We start from the raw sequence: 25,641 nt of genomic DNA on the forward strand, positions 1-25,641 counted from the left end.
TGGGTCCACGCGCCAGCTGGAAGATTCCTTTAGTTTTGTCTTATATGTATAGAGGCTTGGGCCCCGGTTGTCAGGCCCAAGTACAGTGACAGTCCATGTTATGATCATTCCCTCTATAAAAGGAGAGGTCAACCCCTTGTAAAAAGTACCTTTCAAACATTTAATGAGAATATTCCTTTTGTGATATTTTTAGCACTCTGCTAGGGTTTACTTTCTGTCAGTTTCCGACGTCAGAACTCCCTAGTACGGAACAATTACCCACCAACTTGAATAATTCTCTCACGAACAAATTTTACATTCTTCTCATTTTCTATTCATATATATCTTCGAGTCTTTCCCTCACGAAAGCGATGTGATGAGCCATAAAGAGAAATAAAGAGTAAAAGTGACCCTTGATAAATATCAAAAGAAAGGCTTCCAATAGGCTGAGACTGACTGGACTCTTTCTTTTGGGTGATAGAAAAGGTTAGTAGCCCAAGCCCATTATAGTAGAGCCCATTAACGTCAAATCACATATCACTTTCCAAACGTGACTGGGCATGAAAACCCAACTTTACACATGTGAGTGGCACAGAAAAAAACATCAAAATCCTGACTTATCCAAACTTGGAGGTTCAGTTTCATTTCCTTTCTGGTGTAACCAAAAGCAATAAATAACTCTAGGCTCAAAACTCAGAACCGAAGGAAAAAGGGTAACGCCACTCGAGGGGCATAATAGTCAAATAAATCACACGAAGCCAATCCCGCACGTGTGGGACTCTCAAACTGCCTCCTCCTTAACGAGTAACGAGAAACGGAGACACAGAAACCTTGTAGTAATTTAATTCCACTTGTGTCCCCGTGCATTCGACACTCGCCGCAAATGGTATCCGAATCGGAGCTAATCGGCCGCCTCCGCGAGTTCCTCCGGAGCTCCGACCTCAACACCACCACCACCGCCACCGTCCGCCGCCAATTAGAGTCCGATTTCGGAATCGATTTGTCCGATAGAAAGGCATTCATCAGGGAACAGGTCGACCTCTTCCTTCAAACCGAGCACCAACCACAAGAAGAAGAACAACACGATGACCAGGAAGAACCTCAAAACGACGACGTAGAAGAAAGCCAACACTCTGATTCCAAGGAAGAAACCGAAGAAGAAGAAGACGAAGACGGTGATAATGAAAACAACAAACCTAAGCGCGCCAAGGCTGCGAAGAAGAAGAAGAATAAAGAACGGTTAGTCAGTTTTTTTCACATTGATTCCTTCCGATTGCATTTTTCCTTTGAATTTAGTTAATTCTGCATGTGAAGACACATCCAAATTTGATTGACAGATACTGGTTTCTCCTTTAGTGTAGATTTTCATTTCCTGCCATTTTGCAATCAATCAATTGCATCATCACTCAATTTTTAATTTTTGGGATTTTTTTTTTTAAATTTTATGAACGTTCTTTTTAGCTATTGTTCTATGATAAGTTAACACATGCACATGGCTTAGAGTTGCAATTGGGGTCCACTCAGAGTTTCTGCATAAATTGTGTGCTTTTGAAGATAGTGACGATGTTACTTTACTTGCCTTGCAGGTTTACATGAACAAAAAGTGTATACAGCATTTGCTTTTTCTATGCACGCATATTCATCTCATTCTTTGCTTCACCATACAATCTATTTTTGTTATGTATGCTTTCTTGCATTGCAGGTTTACATGAACCAAAGTGATCAGTTTTTTAATGCGTTTTCATCTTAGGATTAAGATTCTAATCTTGTTATGTTATGCATGCTTTCTCAGCAAAAAATCAAAATCTATTAATCACACTGATGCAATCAAATTAGCAATTTAGCTTACCTACCATTTGACTTGTTTCCACAGATGTTGGCAATTTGGTGAACCTCATTGGTTGCTTTAGCCAAACTAGTCTTTTTTTTTTGTAAATTATGTTTCCAAGAAATTCTGTAGAAATCTTCTGATCAACGATAGGATATTCCAATCCTTTCTTAATTAGATTATAGTTAGTGATTTGCACTAATCATCAATATGGTTGGATCCCTGAATTGAAATGCTGATACTTGTATATTTGCATGATCCACAGGTGGCCTTTTTGAGTTCCAGAACTTCAAGTTAAATTCTTTCCCTGTCACAAAGAATAAATAAACAAAAAATCATGTAAAACATTTTCTTATACTTATCATTATGTTTATATATTGCCGATCTCACAGGATTTTGTGAAGCAAACATAATATGCAACTATGTCCAGGCCATTGGCCTTAGTTGTCTTTAGTCCAAAAGTAAAAAATATTGACTAAAATCATAGGTTTTAGTGGTAAACATCTATTAGTAGTTCTCGAGTCACGAGTACCATTCTTCACAAGTTTCCCAAGCGCTCAAAAAATTTCGCTGCTGCAAGTGTTAAAGATTCTGATTCTAATTAGGACCACATCTTATTATTTCTGGCTCAAAGAGATTTGATAAAAGATGCAGCATGTACTTTTCATGAAACTGAAATTTAAAAGCAAAACACCCTTAGAGAGAAGACCAAACAGATTCTTCATTAGTTCACCAACCATCCAACAACAACCAAAGAAACCAAAGAGAGATAAAATTTGATAAATATATGATGCATATATTGCAGCCCTGAGATAAACATACTAAATAATTATTTTAAACCAAAACTTTCTCTAGGAAGTTTATGGTGGTTTACTTCATATCAATTTTGTTTCACTTAGATGTCTTAATTAACTTGTAAATATTAACAAAAAACCACAAAAATGATTCACTTCATCTTGGAGTTGCAAAGAATCTTTCATTCCAACTGCATAGACAATCAACTAAACTTTATTTGCTTGAAAATAGATTCTGTTGACTGTTCTTTAAGACTTCCTCGAATACACCATGACCTTTATACATTCAGGGAAAAAATGTTTCTATGTCTCTTTGTTTACCCGTTTTAATAAAAAAGTATCGAAGTATAGGGGAAAACCATTTTACTGAAAGATTGCATTCTGGCAGATGTCATATTACCAACAACATCCACTTTACAGCTAGCCAGTCTGCATGAACCTGTTAGACATCATAGGAGTTTTCTTCTTGTATGGAAACAAATAAAAACTACACAACGAACAATTTGTGAGAATTAACTGTCATGTTACGCATCTTTACGTCTAAACAATGGATTATAATATGTACAATTATGTAGATGTAAATATTTTCCATTGGAGGTGCCCTTGTTTTAACAGCTTCTGTTTCATGTTGTGTTTCAGATCTAACAAGTCAGATAATGAGGTAGTGAAGAAAAAAGGTGGTGGTTTTTGTAAATTATGTAGCCTGTCTCCACAACTTCAAGAATTCACTGGAGTACCAGAAATGGCCAGGACTGAGGTACACTATCTTTATCCCCCCCCCCCCACCGCCAAGGCGCCAAAACAATTTATTTTGAAAAAAATGGTAATAGTTTGCTTACACCAGTACTACCTGTTAAGAATAAATAGAATTTCTTTGAAAGTGAGTATTTGATGTGATTCTGTTTCTGGCTTTATAGCATCTTTTTGTAATGTTGGCATCAGGTTGTTAAGCAATTATGGGTCTACATTAAGGAGAAAGATTTGCAAGACCCAAGCAATAGGCGAAATATCCTTTGTGATGAATCATTGCGTGCCCTTTTTGGTGTCAATTCCATAAACATGTTCCAAATGAACAAAGCATTGTCAAAGCATATCTGGCCATTGGATTCAGATGACGGTATGCTCCTGCAACGTTACCCTTCCTTATTACTAATTTTAATACTATTTCCAAACAAGATATTAAATATTCTTTTAGATTGTTAACAGGACACCTAATCCTTTTTAAAATTCGTCAAGTGGCCTTCTGGATATATTCTTGCTGAAGTTTTTGTGTGTGTGTGTGTGTGGGGGGGGGGGGTGAGTCCTCTTATTAAGCATGATGGAATTATACCACTGCTTAAGCATCAGACCCCACTACATGTTATTACATTATGAAAGAACTACTTAATTATCTTATCATTCTCCTTATTGTTTTATGACGCTGCAGACTTGGACTACCCAGTTTTTTTCCTGTAGTCAATATTTTGTAGACAATTTGAAAACTATCGACTAAACTGCATCTCTTGATATAGTTGTCCAGGTAAAGCCGGCACCAAAGCAAAAGCAGAAGAAACAAGAGAGAGAAGATGGTATGTATGGTTTATGAATTTGATCCATTATCATCATCTAAATCTTTTCCCATTAGTTGGGATTGGCTACATGATTAATGAGTTTGATGAATGCTTTTTATTTTTTGTCTCTACCTGATTACAGTCCATTCCAACTATCAATTCTTGGTCCTGCAGATTTTTATCCAAGTTGACACATTTTTATTTATATTATGATTTGATTGTTTGAAGTATTCCTTCGCTATTATTGGTGGAAAAATATAAATTGCATATTTATATATATTAGAAATCATTCAACGCACAGTTACTGGATTATCTTTTTTCATAGGAATTTATAATGTTTGTTATAGTTTTTCTGCACCTGTTAGTACATGTTGATGAACAAATATAGTCAATTCTTTTACAGCATGTTTTCATCTATAACCTACTCTATGACAGATTCAGATGAGCCAAAAACAAAGGAAAAACGGCAAAAGGGAGAGAAAGGAAAATCTCCATCAGGTTTTCTTGCTCCTCTCCAGCTATCTGATGCCCTTGTAAACTTCCTTGGTACTGGAGAAAGTGAATTATCAAGATCTGATGTCATAAAAAGAATGTGGGAATACATAAAAGGAAACGACCTTCAGGTTTGTCATTGCTCTAGTTTGTCCTCTGGTCTTATATAATGCTTAAATATATAGCTCTAATGGTCTCCGTGCATTAGTGGTAGTGGGCCAGTGGCCATGTGAAAACTCATTTAAAATATCATACATCTTGGCTGAATAAAGTAATATTAGCAACAGCCTACACAAAACATTTATCATAGCAATGTAGATGCTACGCCTTCAGCAATGCACTATTCAGAACATGGGTACCTTTCTGTTGTATCTGGTGTTGTGAAAAATCATCTCAAGATGTGCAATTCTATACAAAGTTTGCTGTAAACTCAATCATAAAGCCCCTTACTTCCCGCAATCAAGTCCATTGGACTTTCTAGGAGCCCTCAACTTTGCCATTCCAGCCTTTGACTTTGCGACAGACGTGCATGGTCCTCTGTTTTGTGTTATTCTTATCCGCTTGGTCTCTTTGCTTTCCCTTCCATGTTTTAAAGCCAATGAATGATAGATCCTTGAATGTTGTAGAATTAGTTACCAAGTAGTTACATAGTTAGGTTGTTATTGTAAGGGTGCTGGCAATTAGCTTAAATAGTAGGAGCTTATCGTTATGATTAGCCTATCAAAAATTTGTTACAAATTTTTTTCCTAATCATGAAGTTATACTCTTTTCTGACTAATGAATTTTTCAATCATCAACTCTCCTATTAGATAAAGGCTCCTGAATGATTTCTTTTTATTTTTAATATGCCTCCTCATTCTTGGGTCCTTTAGGCTTTGATGTGTGATTATTTAATCTGCAAATCTGAACTTTGTATGGCTTTTTGTTGTTGTACATGCTGGCTAAAACACTAGTTAAATTTTTGATTGCTTTGTGAAGGATCCTTCTGACAAGAGGAAAATATTATGCGACGACAAGCTGAAAGAACTCTTTGATGTGGACTCCTTTAACGGCTTCACCGTTACAAAACTGTTGACTCCTCATTTTATAAAGGCAGAGCAGTGAGTTGCTTGTGGAAATCGGTAATGTTGTCCAATTAGGTTTGGAAGGTCCTTCTTTTGTGGCCTTTTGGCATTGTCTGCCAACACGAGGAATAGGAATTAGGAACATGACAGATTTTCAGTAAATTTTTCTCCAAGAATTTAATGTTACGTGACCATTACTTTGTTTTTTTTAATATCACGTTTTGTCACTTGGCAGTTGAAATTTTTGTATATTTTCAGTTCCTGAAGCTGCAAGGATAATGCTGACTTCTTACTCTACTCTGCAATTTGCTCATATGAGGCACTACACATATCCATAATACATGAATAAATTTGCAGTATTGAAATGCAATCATCTTATTCTGCTGAGCAATTCAATTAACCTAAAATCTAGATTTTGCAATATATGTATAGGTAAAGATTTTTCTCTTAACAAACATGTCTCGTCTTACTATGACTTTTGCTCCTAATTAGTAATTTCAGTTGGTAAGGATAAACCACTTCCCCTAAAAAACTTGTGTTTCGTTTCTCGTTAATGATGTAAGGATTGTGTTGGTGAATGATCTGTATTTATCTGTAAGTGACATATAATACCGGAGGCATGCCTTAGCCTGTGGTGATGATTGGAGGAGCTGAACCCGCCCAATTTTTTTTCTACCAAAAACAAAAAATATCAGTTAAGCTCATGATTTTATAATTTTATATTTTAAACATGTGTCCAGTATAGAGCTGGGTATGCGGTTAGACCGCCCCGCGTAGGCCCGCATTTAAACGGGCCTCTATTACGCTGGTCCGCCCCCGCCCCGCGGATAAGCGGGCTGGCCCGCGGGCCACAGGCCAAATTAAAAAAATAATAAAAATACAATTTAAAACTAAATTAAAAATATTTTTTTCATTAAAAACCTTATAAATGACTAAATTAAAAAATAAATGGATTTTTTAGCATATATTTTAGACAACATTAGAAGATGAAACTTAATTGTTTTTGTTCAAAATTGCAGCAAGCTCTACAATGTGAAAATGGCAATTAGAGGAAGGATGGCGGTTTGTTGTCATATTTGTGCATGGAAAGGGAAATTTCAAATTCCATTGTCTTTGTCTGTGTTAGTTATGAAGCTATTTTGTTCCCATTGTGCAGAAAGTAAGGCTAATTTTATTAAAGTACCAAACAAATGAAACAATACATAACGTTGAAAATGGGTTTAGGACTTTAGGTAGACAAGGGGAAAGAGATAAGAGAGGAGGAGCAAACCTGGTCGGGAGGTGCGGTGGCGCGGCGGGAGGTGCGGTGGCGCGGCGGCGCGGTGGCGTGGCGTGGTGGGCGAGTGGCTGCTGGGCTGGCGCTGGGACTTCAAGAGAGGGGAGTGTCGTGTTTTTGAGAGAGAGAGGATTGAGGAACCAAAGTAATTTAGGATTTGTTAGTTTTAGGAATGAAATCAGATTTTAGAGAGAGGAATGGGTTGGACTTTTGTCTTGTCTTAAACTTTTTTTTTTTCTCTTCTGTTGGGCCAGTTCTGAGTTCTTCAATTCAAGACTTTTTTTTTCTTTTGTAATGCGGTCCAGTCCGTAAAACCGCGGTTCAACCCGCCTGAACTCGCGGGTTGAGCGGGCCAGACCGCGTAGGCCCACTTTTAAACGGGCAACCAAACACCGGGCCACAGCCTGCGCGGGCTGCGGGTTAAGCGGGCCGGCCCGCAGGCGCGGGCCATTTGGACTTATCCCCCCGTTTAAGAAACACGAAAATATTAACTTCATACACATTATTGAGCCTTTCAAATTAAAAAAAACATAAACAATGAGAAAAGTTAAGGGTGGGGGGTTGGGGTAAATGATATGATTTTGATCCTTGACTAATCTGAGTAGTTTGTGTAAAATAAAAACACTGCCAATGGAATTTGTTATGTACTTATGTGTGAGTGTTGTATAACAAAGCATGCCATATCAATTATCAAAGTATTGTAGTTTAGCCATACTATTTTAGTATTTTTCGTTTTGGAAGAATTCCACACCGAATTGATTCTTTATTGATGTTTATCTTTAGTTTACCTTTCCCCGAATCAACGTGCAATTTAACATCAAATATTATGGCAGCTGATATGAATTGATTAAGAAATAAAGTATTAAAGTATAAACCTAACCCAAACTAATGTCTAGCCGCCTTAGCTCAGCTGGTAGAGCGCGTGGCTTTTAACCACGTGGTCGTGGGTTCGATTCCCACAGACGGCGATTTTGTTTGATATAATTTTTTATGGGATCCTTTTTAGTTTTTAACAACAATTGAGCGACTCACGAATTTTCATTATTATGAACCGTTTCATGTGAAGTTCATAGAATCATAGTGCATTGAGATAACATTTTAGCTTCGATGAAGCATGCAAAAAAAAATCATATAACCCTTTTTTTCTAACTTCAAAAGCTTTGTTTGACCATTTTTATATGAATGTTCAATTTAACCATTTTAATTTGTTAGACTAAAAGTTCGCACAAAATAAGAAATTATATATTCTTTTATTTAAACTGAAATTTTAAATTAGTTTAAATGTAATTATATATGTATGTACCAAAAAATGTAATTATATATATAATTTCATTATTATTATAATATATAGTATACAAATTTTCTTTTACTTATAACGGAGAATATGGATTAGATGCTAAAAGAATGTACTTTGCTTCTCTCACCTAAAATAAGATATGGATTAGATGCTAAAAGAATGTACTTTGCTTCTCTCACCTAAAATATGATTTCCAGCATCATATCTATTCGGATCTATTTCACATACGAAGAATCTGTCCTTTCACCATGGGAAGAAAAGAAAAGAATGAAAAAATAAAAATTATAAGACACTGTAGATCGATGAGCTTTGGACATAAAAAATACTTTGCTTTTTTAAGGTAAGCACTTAATTAGTTTTTTTATAAATAAATAAAAAACTGATCTCGTGCATTAAGAAGAAATAGTTGGTTTAGAAGTTGGTACTATACCTCAAGTTAGATTAAAGATGATACTTATGGAGGAAATTCCTCAATTTTAACAAAAGAACCAAAGTTTAAAATAGAGTCGATATACATATTTGTTATTTGAAAATAGTAGTAATAATGGTGATTTCTCTGTACCTGTTGAGAGTTCAGTATCTTTTCGCCTTAATATGTCATATTTATTTTTTAAAATAATTTTTATAATTTACAATCTAATCATAAATATTTTAAAATATAGACTCGAAGGTATTGTACTATCTCTTTCTATTAGGGTGACAGAATGTCTTTTTCACTTGTGAAGTAACGCTTTTGTACTAGATCTTCCTCTTCTTAGAGAGCTAGGGTTTTGATCATCTACATCATGCCATGACTTTACATATACATTCCAGGTTTACATATAATATAAGAATTTAATTTATATGTACTTAAAAATGTAAATAATTTGGTAATAATTTATGCATGAAGGAATGGATATTTTTTAATTGGAGTACGTATAAACTTAATGACGAAAATGAATGCAGAACGGACGGCTGCAAGTAACCGTGCTGTATTATGCTACGAATACATGAATGGAATGGAAAAAACTGAAAAAGGAAAGGAGGCATAGTATCTTCTCTGCCATTTGTCCTTGCACAACGTAAAACTAAACCAGCCAAAACGAATCCTTATCTCTAACATCACACAGCGATTAAGCTAGGACCCACATCATTACTATAATATTGCATGTGGTAAATTAAGGGATGCTCCCCAAACGCTAGCTGAATCATGAAATCCAAACCCAAAGTGGAAGCATATGCATATTTATATCCGTAAGGCTTGAGAGTGTGTATAAAAATATTCTACAACGAGGTCTCTAACTCATTTTCTTGCGAAAAATATTTTTTACAAAGATGGTTACACTTATCGCTCTAACCTTCGGGACCGTGAAGTTCCCTCTTCCCATTGTTTCGCTCAAAAAAAAAATCATGAAATCCAATCTAGGAATGGAATCCCAAGTGTGCCATGTGATGTTTCCTTGGTCGATCGAATTCAGACTCAGATACTGGAAGCCACGATTATGATTAGCTTGTAGCGGACAAGAACCAAAGATCACAGAACCGTAGAAGAATATCGGACACCGTCCGTCAAAAGTTGTCCCTAGCCACGTGTCACTATCTCGTTGGAGGTGACAACCGTTTTTGGTAATATGTGGGATTCTCATATTTTGGAAGATACACTAACCATCCACAAGGACCACTTTAGGTGCAATTGGCCACATGGATCGATCATCATGTTGATGATAAACATGAAAATTCAAAAATGATATTTTTCATTGCACGTGAAAGACATACCACTGTGTTTTTCCTTTCAAGGAAAATCGACAAAATTTCCTTCTTAAAAGTTAAAACATTGTTTTACATGCATTATCTGTTATATATAGCAATTAAAGCCCAAACCCCCAACCACACTAAGCACACACATTCTTCTTATATCTCTTAAACTTTCCTTCTACCTTGCAAATTGCAATATATACTCTTTATCAAAGATCACTTATGAATTATCATCATCACTACTTAGCATAATATAAAAATCGCTTACAATCCCCATGAAAGTAAAGGGCACAAGTTTTAATCTTTAAAAGCAATGGAAACTAGGATGGTTACATGTACCCACTGAAATTTATTTAAAAAAAAAATGCATTACCATGTTCTATTTATATTTGTGAAGAGGGGCGAGAGGCTTTATGATGAAGTGAAAATGGGGAAATTCTCAAACAAGAAAAAGATCTTATGACTTTGAAAGAACTGACTTTGGAGTTGTGTGAGTTGAAATCTTATATACTTTTTTTTTGTTGGGTCAAAAAGGTATCAAGCTTAATGTCGTTCGAGATGGCTCAAAGAATCCGCGGTTAAGTGCACTGCAAGTTGGCCAACTAAGACAATCAAAAAAAAGTTCCATCTCATCCAACTTATAGTCCAATGGATTAATATTTAAGCTGGCATATTTATAACATCATTGCAAGTTTCCCACGACTATTATCTCAGAAGGCTTGTAAAATGACTTCACTAAGACATAACGCCTCAGGTTTGAATCTTATGCTTATACATACATGTTTGACCGTTCATTTACATGAGCATTGCTCATTTTCTATCTCATATTGGTCTTCTAGCTAGTTATGACTTTGAAATTCTCCCTAAATGTCATCATATATACTGACTTGACCATTGGAGTGTCTTTGCAGGTAGGTACCTTCCCTTGCCGAATCGACATTATTGCATCGTCGTGCTTGAAGATCTATTCATAATTGTGCACCACCGCAGGAAATCAAGAGCGCACATAGCTCAGATTTTGAAAGAACATACAATTAGATCAACGCCAGAAAAACACAAGGAAACTCGCTATAGATTGAAGCCTCTTGCATGCTAGCGACTAAGGTGGACATATATACATAAATATGGCTATATGGAGAGGAGGGGCAAGCGAGAGCTTAGCTCTCTCACAGATGCCCCCACAGGGCCGACTCGGTACTAAATGAGGCCTAAAGTAAATTTTAAAGTGATGTTTTTTTACCTAAAAAAATATTTCTTTTATTAAAACTTTTTACGTAAAAATAATAGCGATTGAGTTTGAGGAACATGGATAATTAAAAATATCAAATAAAACATCATATACTCAATGGATTAAGTGAAAACGCGAGGAACCCAAGTCTTATTCATAAGGAGGGACAAATGAAGGGGATGTTGTGAACAATGTTGCTAGCACCAATGGAGGTGCATGGTTGCCATCAACGTTGGTGGAAAACGTGTGTGTGACGTGTGTGTGAAAGCACATGAGAGGAGAACATAGATCTGTGAAAACATTGGAATATAGAGGAAGGAATCACATGAACATTTTTAACCAATTTTTAATCCCAGCTGCTAATTTTAATTTAAAGTAAAAATTGCTCTTCTCATTCTAAAATAAATAAATAAAAATTCTCTCTCTCTATATATATATATATATAATTCTAATAATCTATAAAAATAGACGACAAAAATGTTAAAAGTATAAGAAGCTTCATAAAAAATGCATATTTTTCAGAAAAATATATTCGAGTTAAATATTATTATTTAGCTACTACTAGTATTGAACACGTATTATGCACAACAGGAATACGAAGTTTGCACAAATTTATAAAGTAAATATAAATTGAATACACACATCATAAAAACATTCAAGTTTCAATCAAATCCTAGTAAAAATATTTTTATAAACTACATTTGTCATTGTTAATGATATAGTTATGAATTAATTAAAAGGAATTCCGTAATTTAAAAATTATTATTAAATTTTTACGAACTAAATTAATTATTAAAAAATTAATAATAACCAAAATTTATTTACAAAAAATAAGTCTTTCATTATTTAGTCTAAATTAATTATAAACCCAGTTTTTAATCAAATATTTATGATTATTAAATTTTGATATTTAATTTAGTTATAAAATTATTAATAATCAATTACAATTTATTGATATGAAAAATATGTATTGTACTATTTTAGATAATTTATAGGTAGGTAACACAATTATGTTAGATTGATTTTGATCATGCTAATTTAAGAGATAATTTGCATGAGACAAAATAATATTTCAAAATTTAAAATAATTATGACACAATTTTTTTTCAGAATTTCAAAATACGAAAAAACAAATAATAGTTAATTAGTATTTTTATTGATATATATATATACTATTAAATTTGTAACTATTAATTTTTAAAATTCCCATTTCAAAATAAAATAAATTAAAACTTCCCAATTTCTAATGTATATATTAGTAAAATATTAACTAAATTTAGTCAAATTTACAATTATCAATTATTATTTCAGGAAATATTCAAAAATAGTAAAATGAAGATAAGTAATTTTTTATATATGTTAAATTAATTAATTATATAAACTATTTTCTAATAACCCATTTCAAAAAGAAATTAAATTTTTTTCTCTTGTAACAAAGAGGAAGAAATTAAATTTTTAAATGAAAAATGTATACTATTAACTTTGATGTACGTGAATCATAAGGCTCATTTCATCTCTTAACTATGAGATCAGGGGCTTGATTCTTATCTATGAAAATGAAGCGTATATTGTAATCAGTCATTTACCACTTAGTATAAATACTTGCGGCGGATAAATTATTGACTATTATCAACAGTAAATACCTTTAGGCTCGCAAAAATCCAACTTTAAAATTTAAATACATTACAAAAAAATTCAAACCGTGGGTGTAATAAAACAGCTTCTAATGTACTACCACTGCTAAAGTAACCAGGTTTTGATGTGAAAATATCATCACAAAATGTTGACTATTGTAATTCATGGAAAATTCAAAACAGAATGATGGCAATTAAACAAGCAAGGCAAACACAAGAGAAGCGTGACAGTCATGGATGAGGTGCTTGCTATATTCACGGAATGACCATAACACCCCTGCATTAAATTAATAAAAACAGCATATGTGAGGTCAACCATATTACCTTGCTTTTCACACTGCGCTTGCTCAGCCAACCAAACAGAGAATCTAACCAAACAGAGAATCTAAGGAAAAAAAGCAAACACCACCTCACACTCACACAATTAATTAATTACTCACATTTCGCCGCGTTAAGTACGGAATCCAAAGATTCCCACATGCCCATACCATGCCTCAACACCTTTCCTTTGTTTTTTTCTCCCTTCTTTTCTTTCTTATCTTCACCTTTTCTTTCCCCTCATATTCTTCTACCTTTCTTTCTCTAAGGCCAAACACAAATGCGCCTTTTACTCTACCCATTTTTTTCACTTTTATTCTACTTTACTTTTTTGATAAAAATGAAAAATTCCACTAAACTCTATTTTTTTCTTTCCTTAGCAACAAAAAATAAACTCTGTTTTATTATTTAGCAAGACTCTAATCACTCATATATTTTATTGAAAATATTGCACTAATTCTCCGTTAAAATATATTATTATTATTATGCTAATATTTCTTAAAATTTATCATTATAACGCTCAACACCCCACTGTTGCAAAATGATATACGTAAGATTGTAAGTCGATGCATTTTTTAAAATAGAGGAGTCATAAGTATAATAATTGCAAAAACTTAGGAAAAATGAGCATAATTTTTCCTAAAAAACATTAGTACAATGTTCATAATAAAAAATTAGTACACTAATCTCTCGTTAAGTTTCTTACACTAATCTCTTATCTATTATTTAGCAAAATACTAATAATTCATATTTTTTAAGAACATTGCACTGATCTTTTTTGAAAATTATCACTATTACACCAACCTCTCCTAAAATGTATTATTATAAAGCTCAACATACCTTTACTTTTCTAAATGATATAAGGGGGATCATTACATTTTACAAAATTATGGAGTGAGTGTGATAATTGTAAATTTTAGAAAATGTCAGCATGATGCAATTTATCTTATCAATGTAAAAAAAAAAAAAATTGATATACTTAGATGTGAAATTATTAATACATTTTAGAAAAGACGTCAATAATATAATAATGAGAAACCTAACGAACGTCGTCAAAATAAAAAAATTAGAGAATTGGATGGGGATTTGTTGGAGAGTTAATTTACGGAGCAGGACAAAGGAAGACGCGACGACTCGAAAGCGCACACGGAATCTTTTTGTCCTGAATCTGAATTTTTCCTTTCTTCTATAATCTATAATCTATACTATAAAATCCATCCATGAATCTCTCTCTATCCCCTTAGTTTTATTTTCACCTCAATCAGGTTATGCTAGTTTAACATCATCATGGACCTGTGTTTGGATTTGAGTTTAGCCTCTTCCCCTTCCCTGTTTCTCGGTGATGTTTCTCGCAGGAGCAGAGACATGTCTGAGAAACTCGCCATGCTTGAGAACTATGTTCAGAGATTGGAGGATGAAATGAACAAGGTTGAAGCCTTCAAACGCGAGCTCCCTCTTTGCATGCTCCTGGTCAAAGAAGGTACTGTTCTTCTTCTTCTTCTTTTTCTTGTCTTATCTTCTGATTTTGTCAAACCAATTGTTTTTTAATTTAATTTTGTTGTTTGATTTGATGATCTTGCTGGTTATGCAGCCATAGCAAGGTTGAAGGAGGAAAAACTCCAGTGTTTGGGAAAGCAAGATCCACCTGCTGCTGCTGCTGCTGCTGCTGAAGAATCCACGCCCAATTGTGGAGCTAATGGGAAAGGACCAGGGATTACCATGGAAAAGGACAAGAACAATTGGATGAGCACAGTTCAGCTATGGTGCGCACAAACCAAATCGGTACGGTAATGCTTAATTTTTCATTCTGGTTTCGTATTGAAAGCCTAATTATTTGGTAATTTTTTTGTGAAATTAAGACAATTTTTTTTGGAATTGTAGAAGAATGTAGAAGGTGATAGGTCTGTGCCTGAGAAACCAATTCAACTAATGAATCCAAATAAGACTAGTGTTGGGGGAGGGTTTATGACATTCATTGCGGATTCGCGTGTTCCTAAGGAGGTTTCACATGTTCCAAGCTTCAAAATCACTCCGGCGGCTCAACTGAGTCATAGCAATTCCAAGAGTGGTTGCGGTGGAGGTAGTAGCTCTGAACTGAGTCAACCGCAACCGCAACCACCGCATCATTTGCTGCGGCAAAATCAAAATCCCAGGAAGCAAAGGAGATGCTGGTCCCCGGAGCTTCATCGGCGTTTTGTTGACGCGCTTCAACAACTTGGAGGAGCTCAAGGTACTAGATTATAGTAGTATTCAACAAGGCCTAATTGTTTTTCCTCTTGCAAAGTTTTTGTTTGAGGGGTTTGAGAAGTGTCACGTTAAATAGATATATGACCACATAAGACTTTCTATATGGTAGAGCAAGTGAGCAACTCTAACCCTTCGGCTAGCTTTCGCGATGGAGTTAGACTTAACCCGAATTCTAATTGAGGGGTTTTGTTTACTGTAGAGGATTTCTTTGTCTAGGAATTGAAATTGTTGGTCTTGTTCTGTGTGGTGTGTGTACCTAATTGGTTTGTTTTGTTTTGCAGAGGCCACTCCTAAACAGATTAGAGATCTGATGCAGGTGGAGGGCCTCACAAATGATGAAGTCAAAAGCCATTTGCAAGTGAGTGTTTGTATTTAATCACATTAGTAGCATGTTTGGATAAATTTCTTAATCTGAATAAATTCTAAAACACAGAAGCTACGCACAAAAACTCATCCCTGAAATTGATTTTGATTTCAGAATCAATCAATGCAGAAAGATTTACAAGCATCCACTAGATTAGACTACCAATGGCTGCTATCATTATTTTCTTCATGTTTGTCATCTTTTGCCTTCAACAAATTAACTAGATTTGTGTGGTTTGGTTTATGCAGAAGTACAGGCTTCACGTTAGAAGATTCCCAATTTCTTCTAATGGCCAAGCTAATAATGGCTTATGGATGGTCCAAGATCAATCTGGAGATAAATCAAAGGGAAGCTTATCACAATCTGGTTCTCCACAAGGTCCTCTTACACCTCTTCTCCTGGGAGGTTCTGTTAAAGGCCTTTCAAGCCCTGGACGAAACAGTGCAGATGCTGAAGATGAGCAATCAGATTGCTGGAATTGGAAAGGTGCTGATAATCAGAGCCTCTAAAATTTTGCAGATAAATTATAATAAAGTAAACCCAAAATTTGACAATATGAAAATAATAGATCTAACTCAGAGAATTATAGAAGGGATCAAGTTTATGCTATAGTTTTTTTTTTAAACTGTTCTGGAGAGGGCCCTGAGATGTTGCAGATTTTTTCAGGCTTTTTTTCCCTGTGTTATTGCAAGAGGCTTTTTTGTGACAACTTATAGCTAATAACCAATATGGTTGTATGTAGCTGCAATTTTACATGACAAATTTCAAACATAATCTCCGTTTCTGAATTGTGCTTTAGTTGCTTGGCTATTGGGTGTTGAATTTTATGCAAGTGCTACACAGTATGGCATTATCCACCATATATCCATTTTGGGTGTTGCGGTTAGCACTTCCATAAGAGGATCCATGATGCTTATTAGTTGTTATTCCTCAAAGTACACCAACAATAGTTGATGTCAATTGTCACATGAAATTGTTGAGTGGACAATATATTGGTGTTGTCTCGCGTATCCTTATGGTCGCATGAGAATATTGACAGCTACTCTGCCTAATTTATGCAGACGTGATTTTCTGCATTTTGGCTGGATCTTATTTAAGGTTGGATTGAAGTTTCTGATTTTTCAAGCAGTACTACAGTTTTCATTGTGAATAATAGCTTTTTATGCAGTAATAATCCAAGGTTTTTGGAGGTATAGTAGGGGTGAGAATATGTTGGAGGAGAGAGATAGAAATAAAAATGAGTGAAAATTGAGTGTTTATAAAATGAGGTGTGTACATATCATTGTTAGTTAGAGGCCTAAGTCAGACCAATTACCTGTTATATTGATTTGGCCATCACAAGCCTCTACAAATACTCTAACATATTTTTACATCTAGTCAAAAGTGATAATCAAGTTAGGGATATCCTTTCAACAATGTTATTTACAAGTAAAAAGAAAATAATCAAGTTAGTGATATCCTTTGACACTTATAAATTATATTAAGTGCGTAGATCTCTCCCTATAAATTTTTCTCCGAACACACCACCTAGAGACCAGACCTTGGATAAAATGCTATCAAACAATAAATTATCTCAAAACATTCAGCTTTTGCATAAGGGCCACATGTATGATTTATATTATTATTCTTACATGACCCCTCATAGAGTAGCTTGTACGGGCTTGAAATGTGGACAATACATATGTCCACATACTATGTGTTGAAATTTAACTTTTTATTTGATTTTTTGAGAGCGATAATGATTGAATTGTGGACCAATTGTCACAGACTCTTTAATATCATACCGTATCAAACAACTAATTATCTCAAAAGCTTAAACAACTAGAAAATGGTCCATGAATATTTTATACTATTATTTTCTGTTCACAAAGAACTTTGAGTTAGTCGGACAGAGATAAAAAGACTGGTATATTTCTCAAGTATGAAAAATATGGATCTCTATACATGTGGATGCCCCCTTTTATAGTGGGCGGATCCTCTAACTCTAACACTTCCGTCTATTACATAGTCAGCTGACTAGAGGGAGCAGACCGTGCGGATCAAGCTGGACGTCTTGACTTTTCCCTTGATCTTGCCGAAATTGCAGCCTATCCGATTGTTACATTGACTCTCCCGTGATTACGGTTTGATCCTTCACTACTGAGTTGACTCCGGAGTGATTGTGGAAGGATGGGCCTCTATGGTGACTGCGGATGGTTGGGTCTCTGGAGCAACCCGACTGTCTTTATGGCTGGATCTTTGGAGCAACCCTACCGTCTTTATGGCTGTGCCATGTCCACGCGGCCCAAGCCGTAAAACAGTCCGGATGTGTTCATTGGAGTAGTTTGACCAGCCCAGTGATGGTAACTTGTTCGGTCCAAATCGCGGAGCGGTCCATTTTCTAATAAATGTTTAAGAAGTTTAACTATCTACCCGTTGTGATAAACTCGATTGGATATAACCTTATTAATATAGAAAATGAGTGTTTCTTTTTGTTAAATTACTGGACCGCTCCGCGATTTGGAACGGATGAGACACCATTATTGGGCTTAACAGACCGTTCAGGGGACACATTCAGGCCATGTCGGACTAGGCCGCACGGACATAGCATTGACACCGAGCCAGATATATTATTCTAAGAGGCCCATCCGTCTGAAAATACTCTATAGCCAACACAGGCATGATACATTGACCAAATTAAAGACTCGTCCAGCCGCGAATCACGGTTGAGTCAACGCTACAATCATGACACCCACAATCACAATACGGACGACTCGCAATCACAGCACGGATGACTCGCAATCACGTCATGACCGACAGCAAAATCAAGAAGTCCACCCTGATCAGTGGATCCGACCGTTTTAGTCAATTGACCGTGTAATAGGAATGAGAGTTAGGGTTGGAGACTCACCTACTATATGAGGTCTTCTGTATGTATCAAAGGCATCTTATTTTTCACTCGTGCAATACAAACACACTTAGTCATTTTCATTGGTCTACTGACTGAAAGTTCATTCGTGAACAATTACTCTCACAATTCATTAACGATTGTGGTAAAAACCAAATCTCACAATTAAAAATCACCCTCACAATCTATTGTTGATATTGTATAAGTTGCTACACTTAGTTTTCTTTCTTACTTTTTACCTCTTGTATTGGATTGAAGTATCTCTTATACTTCATTTCAATATATTTCATTGCTTATAAAAAAAACCCTCACAATCTAGAAGGTTATATAACCATCTTTTGAATTTTAATACAATGATCAACACGCATTCGGCCATTTGGTAGAAAATGAGTGTCTATCATCGAAAATTTCATCTAATATATAATATATAAATTTTTTAATTTAAAATCGTTGTTGTGTACGTAATAGTCTTTTGACTTCTTGTGTTTTTCTCTTATAACTTGTCTTTGGTAATAAAGAACCGTTTCCCAAGCTCTACCTCTCGTTTCTCTTTCATTCATAAATCCGATACATCCAACATTCCAACTCCACTCCCATTCGATCTCACATTCATATCTTCTACTTCTATCATGGATCCAAACCCCAACGACGTCGTTCGCGAGTTCCCTCACCTCTTCCGACTCTACAAAGATGGCCGCGTCGAACGCTTAATGGGCACAGACACCACCCCTCCCGGCACCGACCATCTAACCGCCGTCCAATCCAAAGACGTCAACATCAACCCCGACACCGGCGTCGCCGCCCGCCTCTACCTCCCCCCTAACGCCGCCAACAACCTCCCCCTCCTCATCTACATCCACGGCGGCGCCTTCTGCATCTGCACCCCTTACAACAACGCCTACCACCGCCACCTCAACAACGTCGCCGCGAAGGCAAACGCCGTCGTCGTCTCCGTCCACTACCGCCTCGCCCCGGAGCACCCCCTCCCCATCGCCTACGACGACACCTGGGAAGCCATCCAGTGGGCTGCCGGCCTCCACGACCCGTGGCTCAAGGACCACGCCGATCCCGATCTTGTTTTCTACGCCGGAGACAGCGCCGGCGCTAACATCGCGCACAGCATGGCGATGCGAGGAAATGCTCCCGGAGCGTTGAAACTTCAGGGGATGGTGCTGATTCACCCTTTCTTCGGAAACGATGAGAGGGACAAGCTGGCGGAGTTTCTGTTCCCGACGTACGGAGGGATCGATGACCCGAGGATCCACGCGCCGCGAGACCCGAAGATTTCAGGTCTCGGGTGCGGGAAGGTGCTGGTGATAACGGCGGAGAATGATTTTCTCCGGGAGAGAGGGCGGAGCTATCATGAGGCATTGAAGAAGAGTGGGTGGAGTGGAACGGTGGAAATGGTGGAGACGCAAGGAGAGGGACACTGTTTTCATCTGTTTGACCCCACCCTTGAAAAATCTGTGGCTCTCGTGAATCAATTTTCCTCTTTCATCAAACAAGTCCAGAAAGATGTGCGTTCATAAAAATACTATAGAGTTGAAGCAAGCCTGTATCAATGGAGTATTATTATGATCATTTTGTTGTTGAATTTGCTATTTGTTTTGATTTCTTTCTGCTTGTAATATTGTGACTAGGAAATATCGTGTGCATGTGTATGTTTTGGATTTAGAGCTGATTTCATGTATCTTAGAATATCAACGGAAATCTATTACTTTTCTGGTTAAGTTTAATGCAAATCCAAACACATGCTCTGTTTAGGATTAATTTGTCAGGTGTTCTTCTTGGCGTGAACTGAATCCATGTTGTTCTAAATTTTCTTGGTCAGTGTATTTATTTTCAGTTTTTTGGTGGGAGTGGGACATAGGTGGGAGGGAAAATGGTTTTTTCTGCAAATTGACTAATAAATTTGCTTACGTCTACATGGCAAATTCGTAACCACCACACTTATAATAAGTTTGCAGCAGCGGCTGAGTTACGACACAATAAATATAGTATACGTTTTTACTGCAAGGAAAATGAATCTTTGCCTAACCTTAACACTATTTGTTTGGGGCTACTTTGTGAGGATGGAAGTAGGTAAGATGGATAATGAGTGAAAATGAAATCTTGAGCTGTTTGGCAAAGGCATGAAAATGGAGGTGGAAAGGAAAAGTAAGGGTGAATACTTACACTATTTGTTTGAGTGTATTTTATGAGGAAGGGATTCCTTAGGGTAGATTATAAGTGGAAAATCATTTTTTCATGTTTTGGATAATAGTGGAACATGGGTGGGGATAGAAAACTAAGTGATACCCACACCAATCTCAATCTGACCTTCCTCGTAATCTTGAGGTGAAAACAGACGAGGGCAATGAAAATGTTTATGTGAAAAAGCACTTGCATTAGTGTTTAAAATTCGGATAGGTCATCGACTTGGTGGGGTGCTGAGTTAATGGGTCACTGATCGGACCAGTGAGTCATTGGTTTAAACGCTTGACTTGGTGTGTACTACAAAATTATAAAAACTCAAATGAAATATGAGCTAAACATATAACTAATAAAAGACGTGACTTATCACTAAATAATTAGTGGTGTAGTGGTAAACCTTCTCTTCCTTTTCCCCAAGTATTGTGCTCGAGTCATCCCGACACCATTGATTTTTTTTTTCCGAAAAAATTCATGATTTTAGTTGAAGTGTCTCAAAGGCTCTAGCTCTAGTCTGGAAAGCAGGCCCAATATATTAATTCAACAATTGATAGGCCCATTCAATAATAACATACATGATCCATTCTCAACGAAGTTAAAAAGAATTGAAATGGGCGACTCGTCAGTTCAACCAAAAGTCGAGCGAGTCAACCATTGAACTAGCCGAATCAAACCGGTTTCCACCGAGTTGCATGCATAACCGATTCAATGTGAGGCTTGGATCGATAAGATGTCCGAGTCCTAATCCAACCAGTTGGGTCGACCGGTCCGAGTCGAGTTTTAAAACTATACTTTACATGATGAACTTTTACAATTCTAACATATATGATAATAATAACAAGGGTACATTAGTAATTATGTAAATATTAATCTCACTTTTCCTTTTATTCTTTCTTTATTTTCTATCAATAACTTAATTTAAAATCACCTTATTTTTCTTTTATATTCTTTTCTCATATATTTTTTTCTTTCATATTTTTTTTTCTCATTTTAAATTTTGCATCCAAACAAAGCAAAGCATATTAGTAGGGTGTTAGCTTTCCTTATAATGATGGGAGTATATTTCTAGAGAGAAGCATTTTAATTTATGGTATGACAAGTGACAACACTTCACTACTACCCACTAACTTGTATCAAATTGTCTATACTCTATTGTCTCTTTTCTAGACTCTTTCCTTTTGTTTAACAACAACTAACCAACCAGATCCTTGTGTTGTTTAACAATAAAAAATTAATTTCCCTTCTAATATGCACAATATTTATAAAAATATCTCAAATTATGTACTTTTGAAACATGACCAAATAAGATAAGAAAATCTAAGTATAATATATATGATATTTTAAAACCACTTTTTTTTTGGGAAGAAGAAAAGAAAAGAAAAAACATTTTTCAACAATATGTTTTACAAAGTTAGTTTTCCTGTTTTTTGAAAATTTAATACTATTTTATTAAACAGTAATCAAACATGCCTTTAGTTTCAAGGGGTCTTGTTATAATTTTGTGAACTACGAGGACTCTTATAGAAGGTTTTTTTAATTTACTGGAAATGCGATTCAACATTTCAACTTGATTAATTTAACCATTGGTAAACTGGTGTTTGTTCATTTTGTAAACCCCTCAATCCTCATCCCCGATTCATCAAATCAAAGAGGGACAAAACCTAAGTCCCCAATACCCCTGCGTCGCGTCGCGCTCTCTGTCAAACCACTCATCGTCGTTCGCCGTCACCGCCTTTCGTTGGAGGCTCGTCACTGCACTTCATTCACACCGACTAGGTATTCTTGGTTCTTATCTCTCATCTTCTCTCTCACTTCAATCGTGATTTTTAGTTTCACACCGTTGTGCAATTCTCTGTTGATTTTTTTCCACATCGTGAGCTTGATGTTGATTTTGAGATCTGTTCTGAACTGTATGATTGTGAGCTTGAAGCTAAGTTTGAGATTCAGATTGCATATACCTTAAGCAAGTGCAACTTATTATGAACTTGTCATCTTTTAATTGGTTTTGGTACTAGTTTTTTCTCAACCTGATAATTTGTTGATATTGTGATTATGCTTAACAACAATAATTTATTAAATTTTGGATGCCACAAGAAATTTTATTTTCATATTCATTGAGTAGTAGCAGGGTTGTTAATGGTGGATAGCGTAGTGTAGCGGCAAGCCCAAAAAACGCTATTTCGAGCGCTATAGCGGCAAATAGTGGTGAATAGTGGAGTAGCGGTGAAACCCCAGGGCGCTACGCTATAGCGCTATTAACAAGCCTGAGTAGCACATTCTGCAATTTATTGACTGATATGTTAGGGTTCATTCCACCCTCCTCGTCCTTCCTTATACTCTTCTATGACTGAATATGCAATATAAATATCACACCATGGAGAAATAGGCATGCCTGAGTGAAGTTACTGTTTTGCCTGATTTTTTAGTATTTGTTATATGTTAAGAGTACACTGATGTTGCATTTGGAAACTTGTTGGAATATAGTGTGTAAAATCCACTGCTAGTGACTCAAATTGAAAGAATGCATTTTTGGGATATATATATTTTACACCTTTGTTGCATTCCTTACTTGGGATTTAAATTTTCTTTGAAATGCATATAGGATAAAAAAGCTGTTATTATGAGCTCGGAGGTAGCAAAAATGGAAGAAGAAGAAGATGATTATGAGGAATATATTCCTGTGGCCAAGCGTCGGCTCATGGAAGCTCAGAAGATTCTCCAACGCAAAGGGAAGGCCTCTGCTGTCATTGACGAGGAGTTGGAGAAATTAAGAGTAGCAGCTGAAGCTAAGCCGAGTCTTCTGGTTAAGGCATCACAGTTGAAAAAAGATCAACCCGAGATCAGTGCGACAGAGCAGATTGTTCAACAGGAGAAGGAGATGATTGAAAACTTGTCGGACAGAAAAACCCTTATGTCTGTTCGTGAATTAGCTAAGGGGATCACTTATACAGAACCTTTGCTCACAGGGTGGAAGCCGCCTTTGCATATAAGAAGGATGTCAAAGAAGGAATGTGATTTGATTCGAAAACAGTGGCATATAATAGTTGATGGTGGAGATATCCCGCCTCCAATTAAGAATTTTAAGGATATGAGATTTCCAGAGCCAATTTTGAAGATGTTGAAAACTAAGGGGATTGTGCAACCAACACCTATTCAGGTGCAAGGTCTTCCTGTTATCTTATCAGGGCGGGATATGATTGGGATTGCTTTCACGGGTTCTGGAAAAACTCTGGTCTTTGTGCTGCCAATGATCATGGTGGCAATGCAGGAGGAAATTATGATGCCTATTGTTCCCGGAGAAGGTCCATTTGGTTTAATTATTTGCCCATCAAGAGAACTGGCTAGGCAAACTTTTGATGTGGTTGAAGAGTTCTTGATACCTATGAAGGAAGCTGGATATCCAGAGATCAGACCCTTGCTTTGTATTGGTGGAGTGGATATGAGATCACAGCTTGAGATCGTGAAGAAAGGTGTTCACATTGTTGTTGCCACTCCTGGGAGGTTGAAGGATATGTTGGCCAAGAAGAAAATGAATCTTGATAACTGCAGGTATTTAACATTAGATGAGGCTGATCGATTGGTGGATTTGGGATTTGAAGATGATATAAGAGAAGTTTTTGACCATTTTAAAGCTCAAAGGCAGACTCTTCTATTTTCTGCCACTATGCCAACCAAAATCCAGAACTTTGCTAGAAGCGCTTTGGTAAAACCTATCATGGTCAATGTGGGACGTGCAGGGGCAGCCAATCTGGATGTAATTCAGGAGGTAGAGTATGTTAAACAAGAGGCAAAGATAGTTTACCTACTTGAGTGCCTACAAAAAACCCCACCTCCTGTTCTAATATTCTGTGAGAACAAGGCTGATGTCGATGACATTCATGAATATCTTCTGTTGAAAGGAGTGGAAGCAGTGGCTATTCATGGAGGCAAGGATCAGGAAGAGAGAGAGTATGCCATTTCATCTTTTAAGGCTGGAAAGAAAGATGTGTTGGTTGCAACCGATGTTGCATCCAAAGGTTTGGATTTTCCTGATATTCAGCATGTCATCAACTATGACATGCCTGCTGAAATTGAAAATTATGTCCATAGGATTGGAAGGACTGGAAGATGTGGCAAAACTGGGATAGCAACAACATTCATCAACAAGAATCAATCTCCCACAACATTACTTGATTTAAAGCACCTCTTGCAAGAAGCAAAGCAAAGGATTCCCCCAGTTTTGGCCGAGCTGAGTGATCCAATGGAAGACAATGAAGCAATCACAGACATAAGTGGGGTCAAGGGATGTGCATATTGTGGTGGGCTTGGTCATCGCATCCGTGATTGTCCCAAATTAGAACATCAGAAGAGCATGGCAATTGCAAACAATAGACATGATTATTTTGGATCTGGAGGTTACAGAGGGGAAATTTGAAAAGTATGGCTCTTTTGTTTAACCAAGTTTTCTTTTATGGGTTATGCATTGTATCTGCAGTTTTAAAATCTTATCCCATGAAACCTAGTTAATCACTTTAATTAGATTTGTACTGTTGGGTTGGATATGTACCGAATTTTCTTCTAACACTAATGGGCAATGTATTATATATCCTGCTGCCTTTAAATTTTATATCAAGAAATCTAATGAATTTCATGACATTTGTAGAATCATTTTCTCCTGTTTGCCCTAGTCTAGGATGATTCATATTGAAGTAGAGTAGCCCACTCAGGACTCATATTGTAAGTCAGGAACGGATGCCTTCTGCTCTGGTGATTGTTTTCC

The 25,641-nt window shown here is 36.3% G+C and overlaps 4 protein-coding genes and 1 non-coding gene across 6 annotated transcripts; all 5 read left to right on the forward strand.

Annotated features, from left to right (window-relative positions):
- The first annotated feature begins 671 nt into the window (after positions 1-671).
- Positions 672-6,085, forward strand: LOC130740802 (upstream activation factor subunit spp27-like). The gene is made up of 6 exons (XM_057593500.1): positions 672-1,218; positions 3,241-3,358; positions 3,544-3,718; positions 4,113-4,169; positions 4,587-4,774; positions 5,622-6,085. Exons 1-6 carry the CDS (start codon positions 863-865, stop codon positions 5,745-5,747), a joined length of 1,020 nt encoding a protein of 339 aa, XP_057449483.1. The 5' UTR covers positions 672-862; the 3' UTR covers positions 5,748-6,085.
- Positions 6,086-7,878: 1,793 nt separating this feature from the next.
- On the forward strand, positions 7,879-7,951 carry TRNAK-UUU (transfer RNA lysine (anticodon UUU)). Its single transcript has one exon. It is a non-coding gene; the product is annotated as a tRNA-Lys (tRNA).
- A 6,318-nt stretch (positions 7,952-14,269) lies between these two features.
- On the forward strand, positions 14,270-16,603 carry LOC130740803 (transcription factor HHO5-like). Of its 2 annotated transcripts, none has more exons than XM_057593502.1 (5): positions 14,270-14,674; positions 14,786-14,976; positions 15,079-15,424; positions 15,723-15,799; positions 16,054-16,603. In XM_057593502.1, exons 1-5 carry the CDS (start codon positions 14,482-14,484, stop codon positions 16,312-16,314), a joined length of 1,068 nt encoding a protein of 355 aa, XP_057449485.1. In that variant the 5' UTR covers positions 14,270-14,481; the 3' UTR covers positions 16,315-16,603. The 2 variants fall into 2 exon arrangements, with proteins under 2 accessions (XP_057449485.1, XP_057449484.1); XM_057593501.1 differs by having other exon boundaries at positions 14,271-14,674; positions 15,076-15,424.
- Positions 16,604-19,192: 2,589 nt separating this feature from the next.
- LOC130740804 (probable carboxylesterase 2) lies at positions 19,193-20,428 on the forward strand. The gene has a single exon (XM_057593503.1). The coding sequence runs from the start codon at positions 19,322-19,324 to the stop codon at positions 20,219-20,221; it is 900 nt and encodes a 299-aa protein (XP_057449486.1). The 5' UTR covers positions 19,193-19,321; the 3' UTR covers positions 20,222-20,428.
- A 2,054-nt stretch (positions 20,429-22,482) lies between these two features.
- LOC130740805 (DEAD-box ATP-dependent RNA helicase 35) lies at positions 22,483-25,526 on the forward strand. The gene is made up of 2 exons (XM_057593504.1): positions 22,483-22,658; positions 23,485-25,526. The coding sequence occupies exon 2, from the start codon at positions 23,503-23,505 to the stop codon at positions 25,294-25,296; it is 1,794 nt and encodes a 597-aa protein (XP_057449487.1). The 5' UTR covers positions 22,483-22,658; positions 23,485-23,502; the 3' UTR covers positions 25,297-25,526.
- The last annotated feature ends 115 nt before the right edge of the window (positions 25,527-25,641 follow it).

This window comes from Lotus japonicus, chromosome 2 (genome assembly GCF_012489685.1).
Source record: "Lotus japonicus ecotype B-129 chromosome 2, LjGifu_v1.2".
In the NCBI taxonomy this organism is placed as follows: domain Eukaryota; kingdom Viridiplantae; phylum Streptophyta; class Magnoliopsida; order Fabales; family Fabaceae; genus Lotus; species Lotus japonicus.

What these genes read in the sequence shown, in the direction of transcription:
- LOC130740802 (XM_057593500.1), top strand. Translation starts at nt 863, where the DNA reads ATGGTATCCGAATCGGAGCTAATCGGCCGCCTCCGCGAGTTCCTCCGG. An exon ending in AAGAAGAAGAATAAAGAACG is followed by an intron (nt 1,219 to 3,240) that starts GTTAGTCAGTTT and finishes GTTGTGTTTCAG; the next exon opens with ATCTAACAAGTCAGATAATG. An exon ending in GAAACAAGAGAGAGAAGATG is followed by an intron (nt 4,170 to 4,586) that starts GTATGTATGGTT and finishes ACTCTATGACAG; the next exon opens with ATTCAGATGAGCCAAAAACA.
- LOC130740805 (XM_057593504.1), top strand. Translation starts at nt 23,503, where the DNA reads ATGAGCTCGGAGGTAGCAAAAATGGAAGAAGAAGAAGATGATTATGAG.
- LOC130740803 (XM_057593501.1), top strand. Translation starts at nt 14,482, where the DNA reads ATGGACCTGTGTTTGGATTTGAGTTTAGCCTCTTCCCCTTCCCTGTTT. An exon ending in CATGCTCCTGGTCAAAGAAG is followed by an intron (nt 14,675 to 14,785) that starts GTACTGTTCTTC and finishes CTGGTTATGCAG; the next exon opens with CCATAGCAAGGTTGAAGGAG. An exon ending in GGTGCGCACAAACCAAATCG is followed by an intron (nt 14,977 to 15,075) that starts GTACGGTAATGC and finishes TTGGAATTGTAG; the next exon opens with AAGAATGTAGAAGGTGATAG.
- LOC130740804 (XM_057593503.1), top strand. Translation starts at nt 19,322, where the DNA reads ATGGATCCAAACCCCAACGACGTCGTTCGCGAGTTCCCTCACCTCTTC.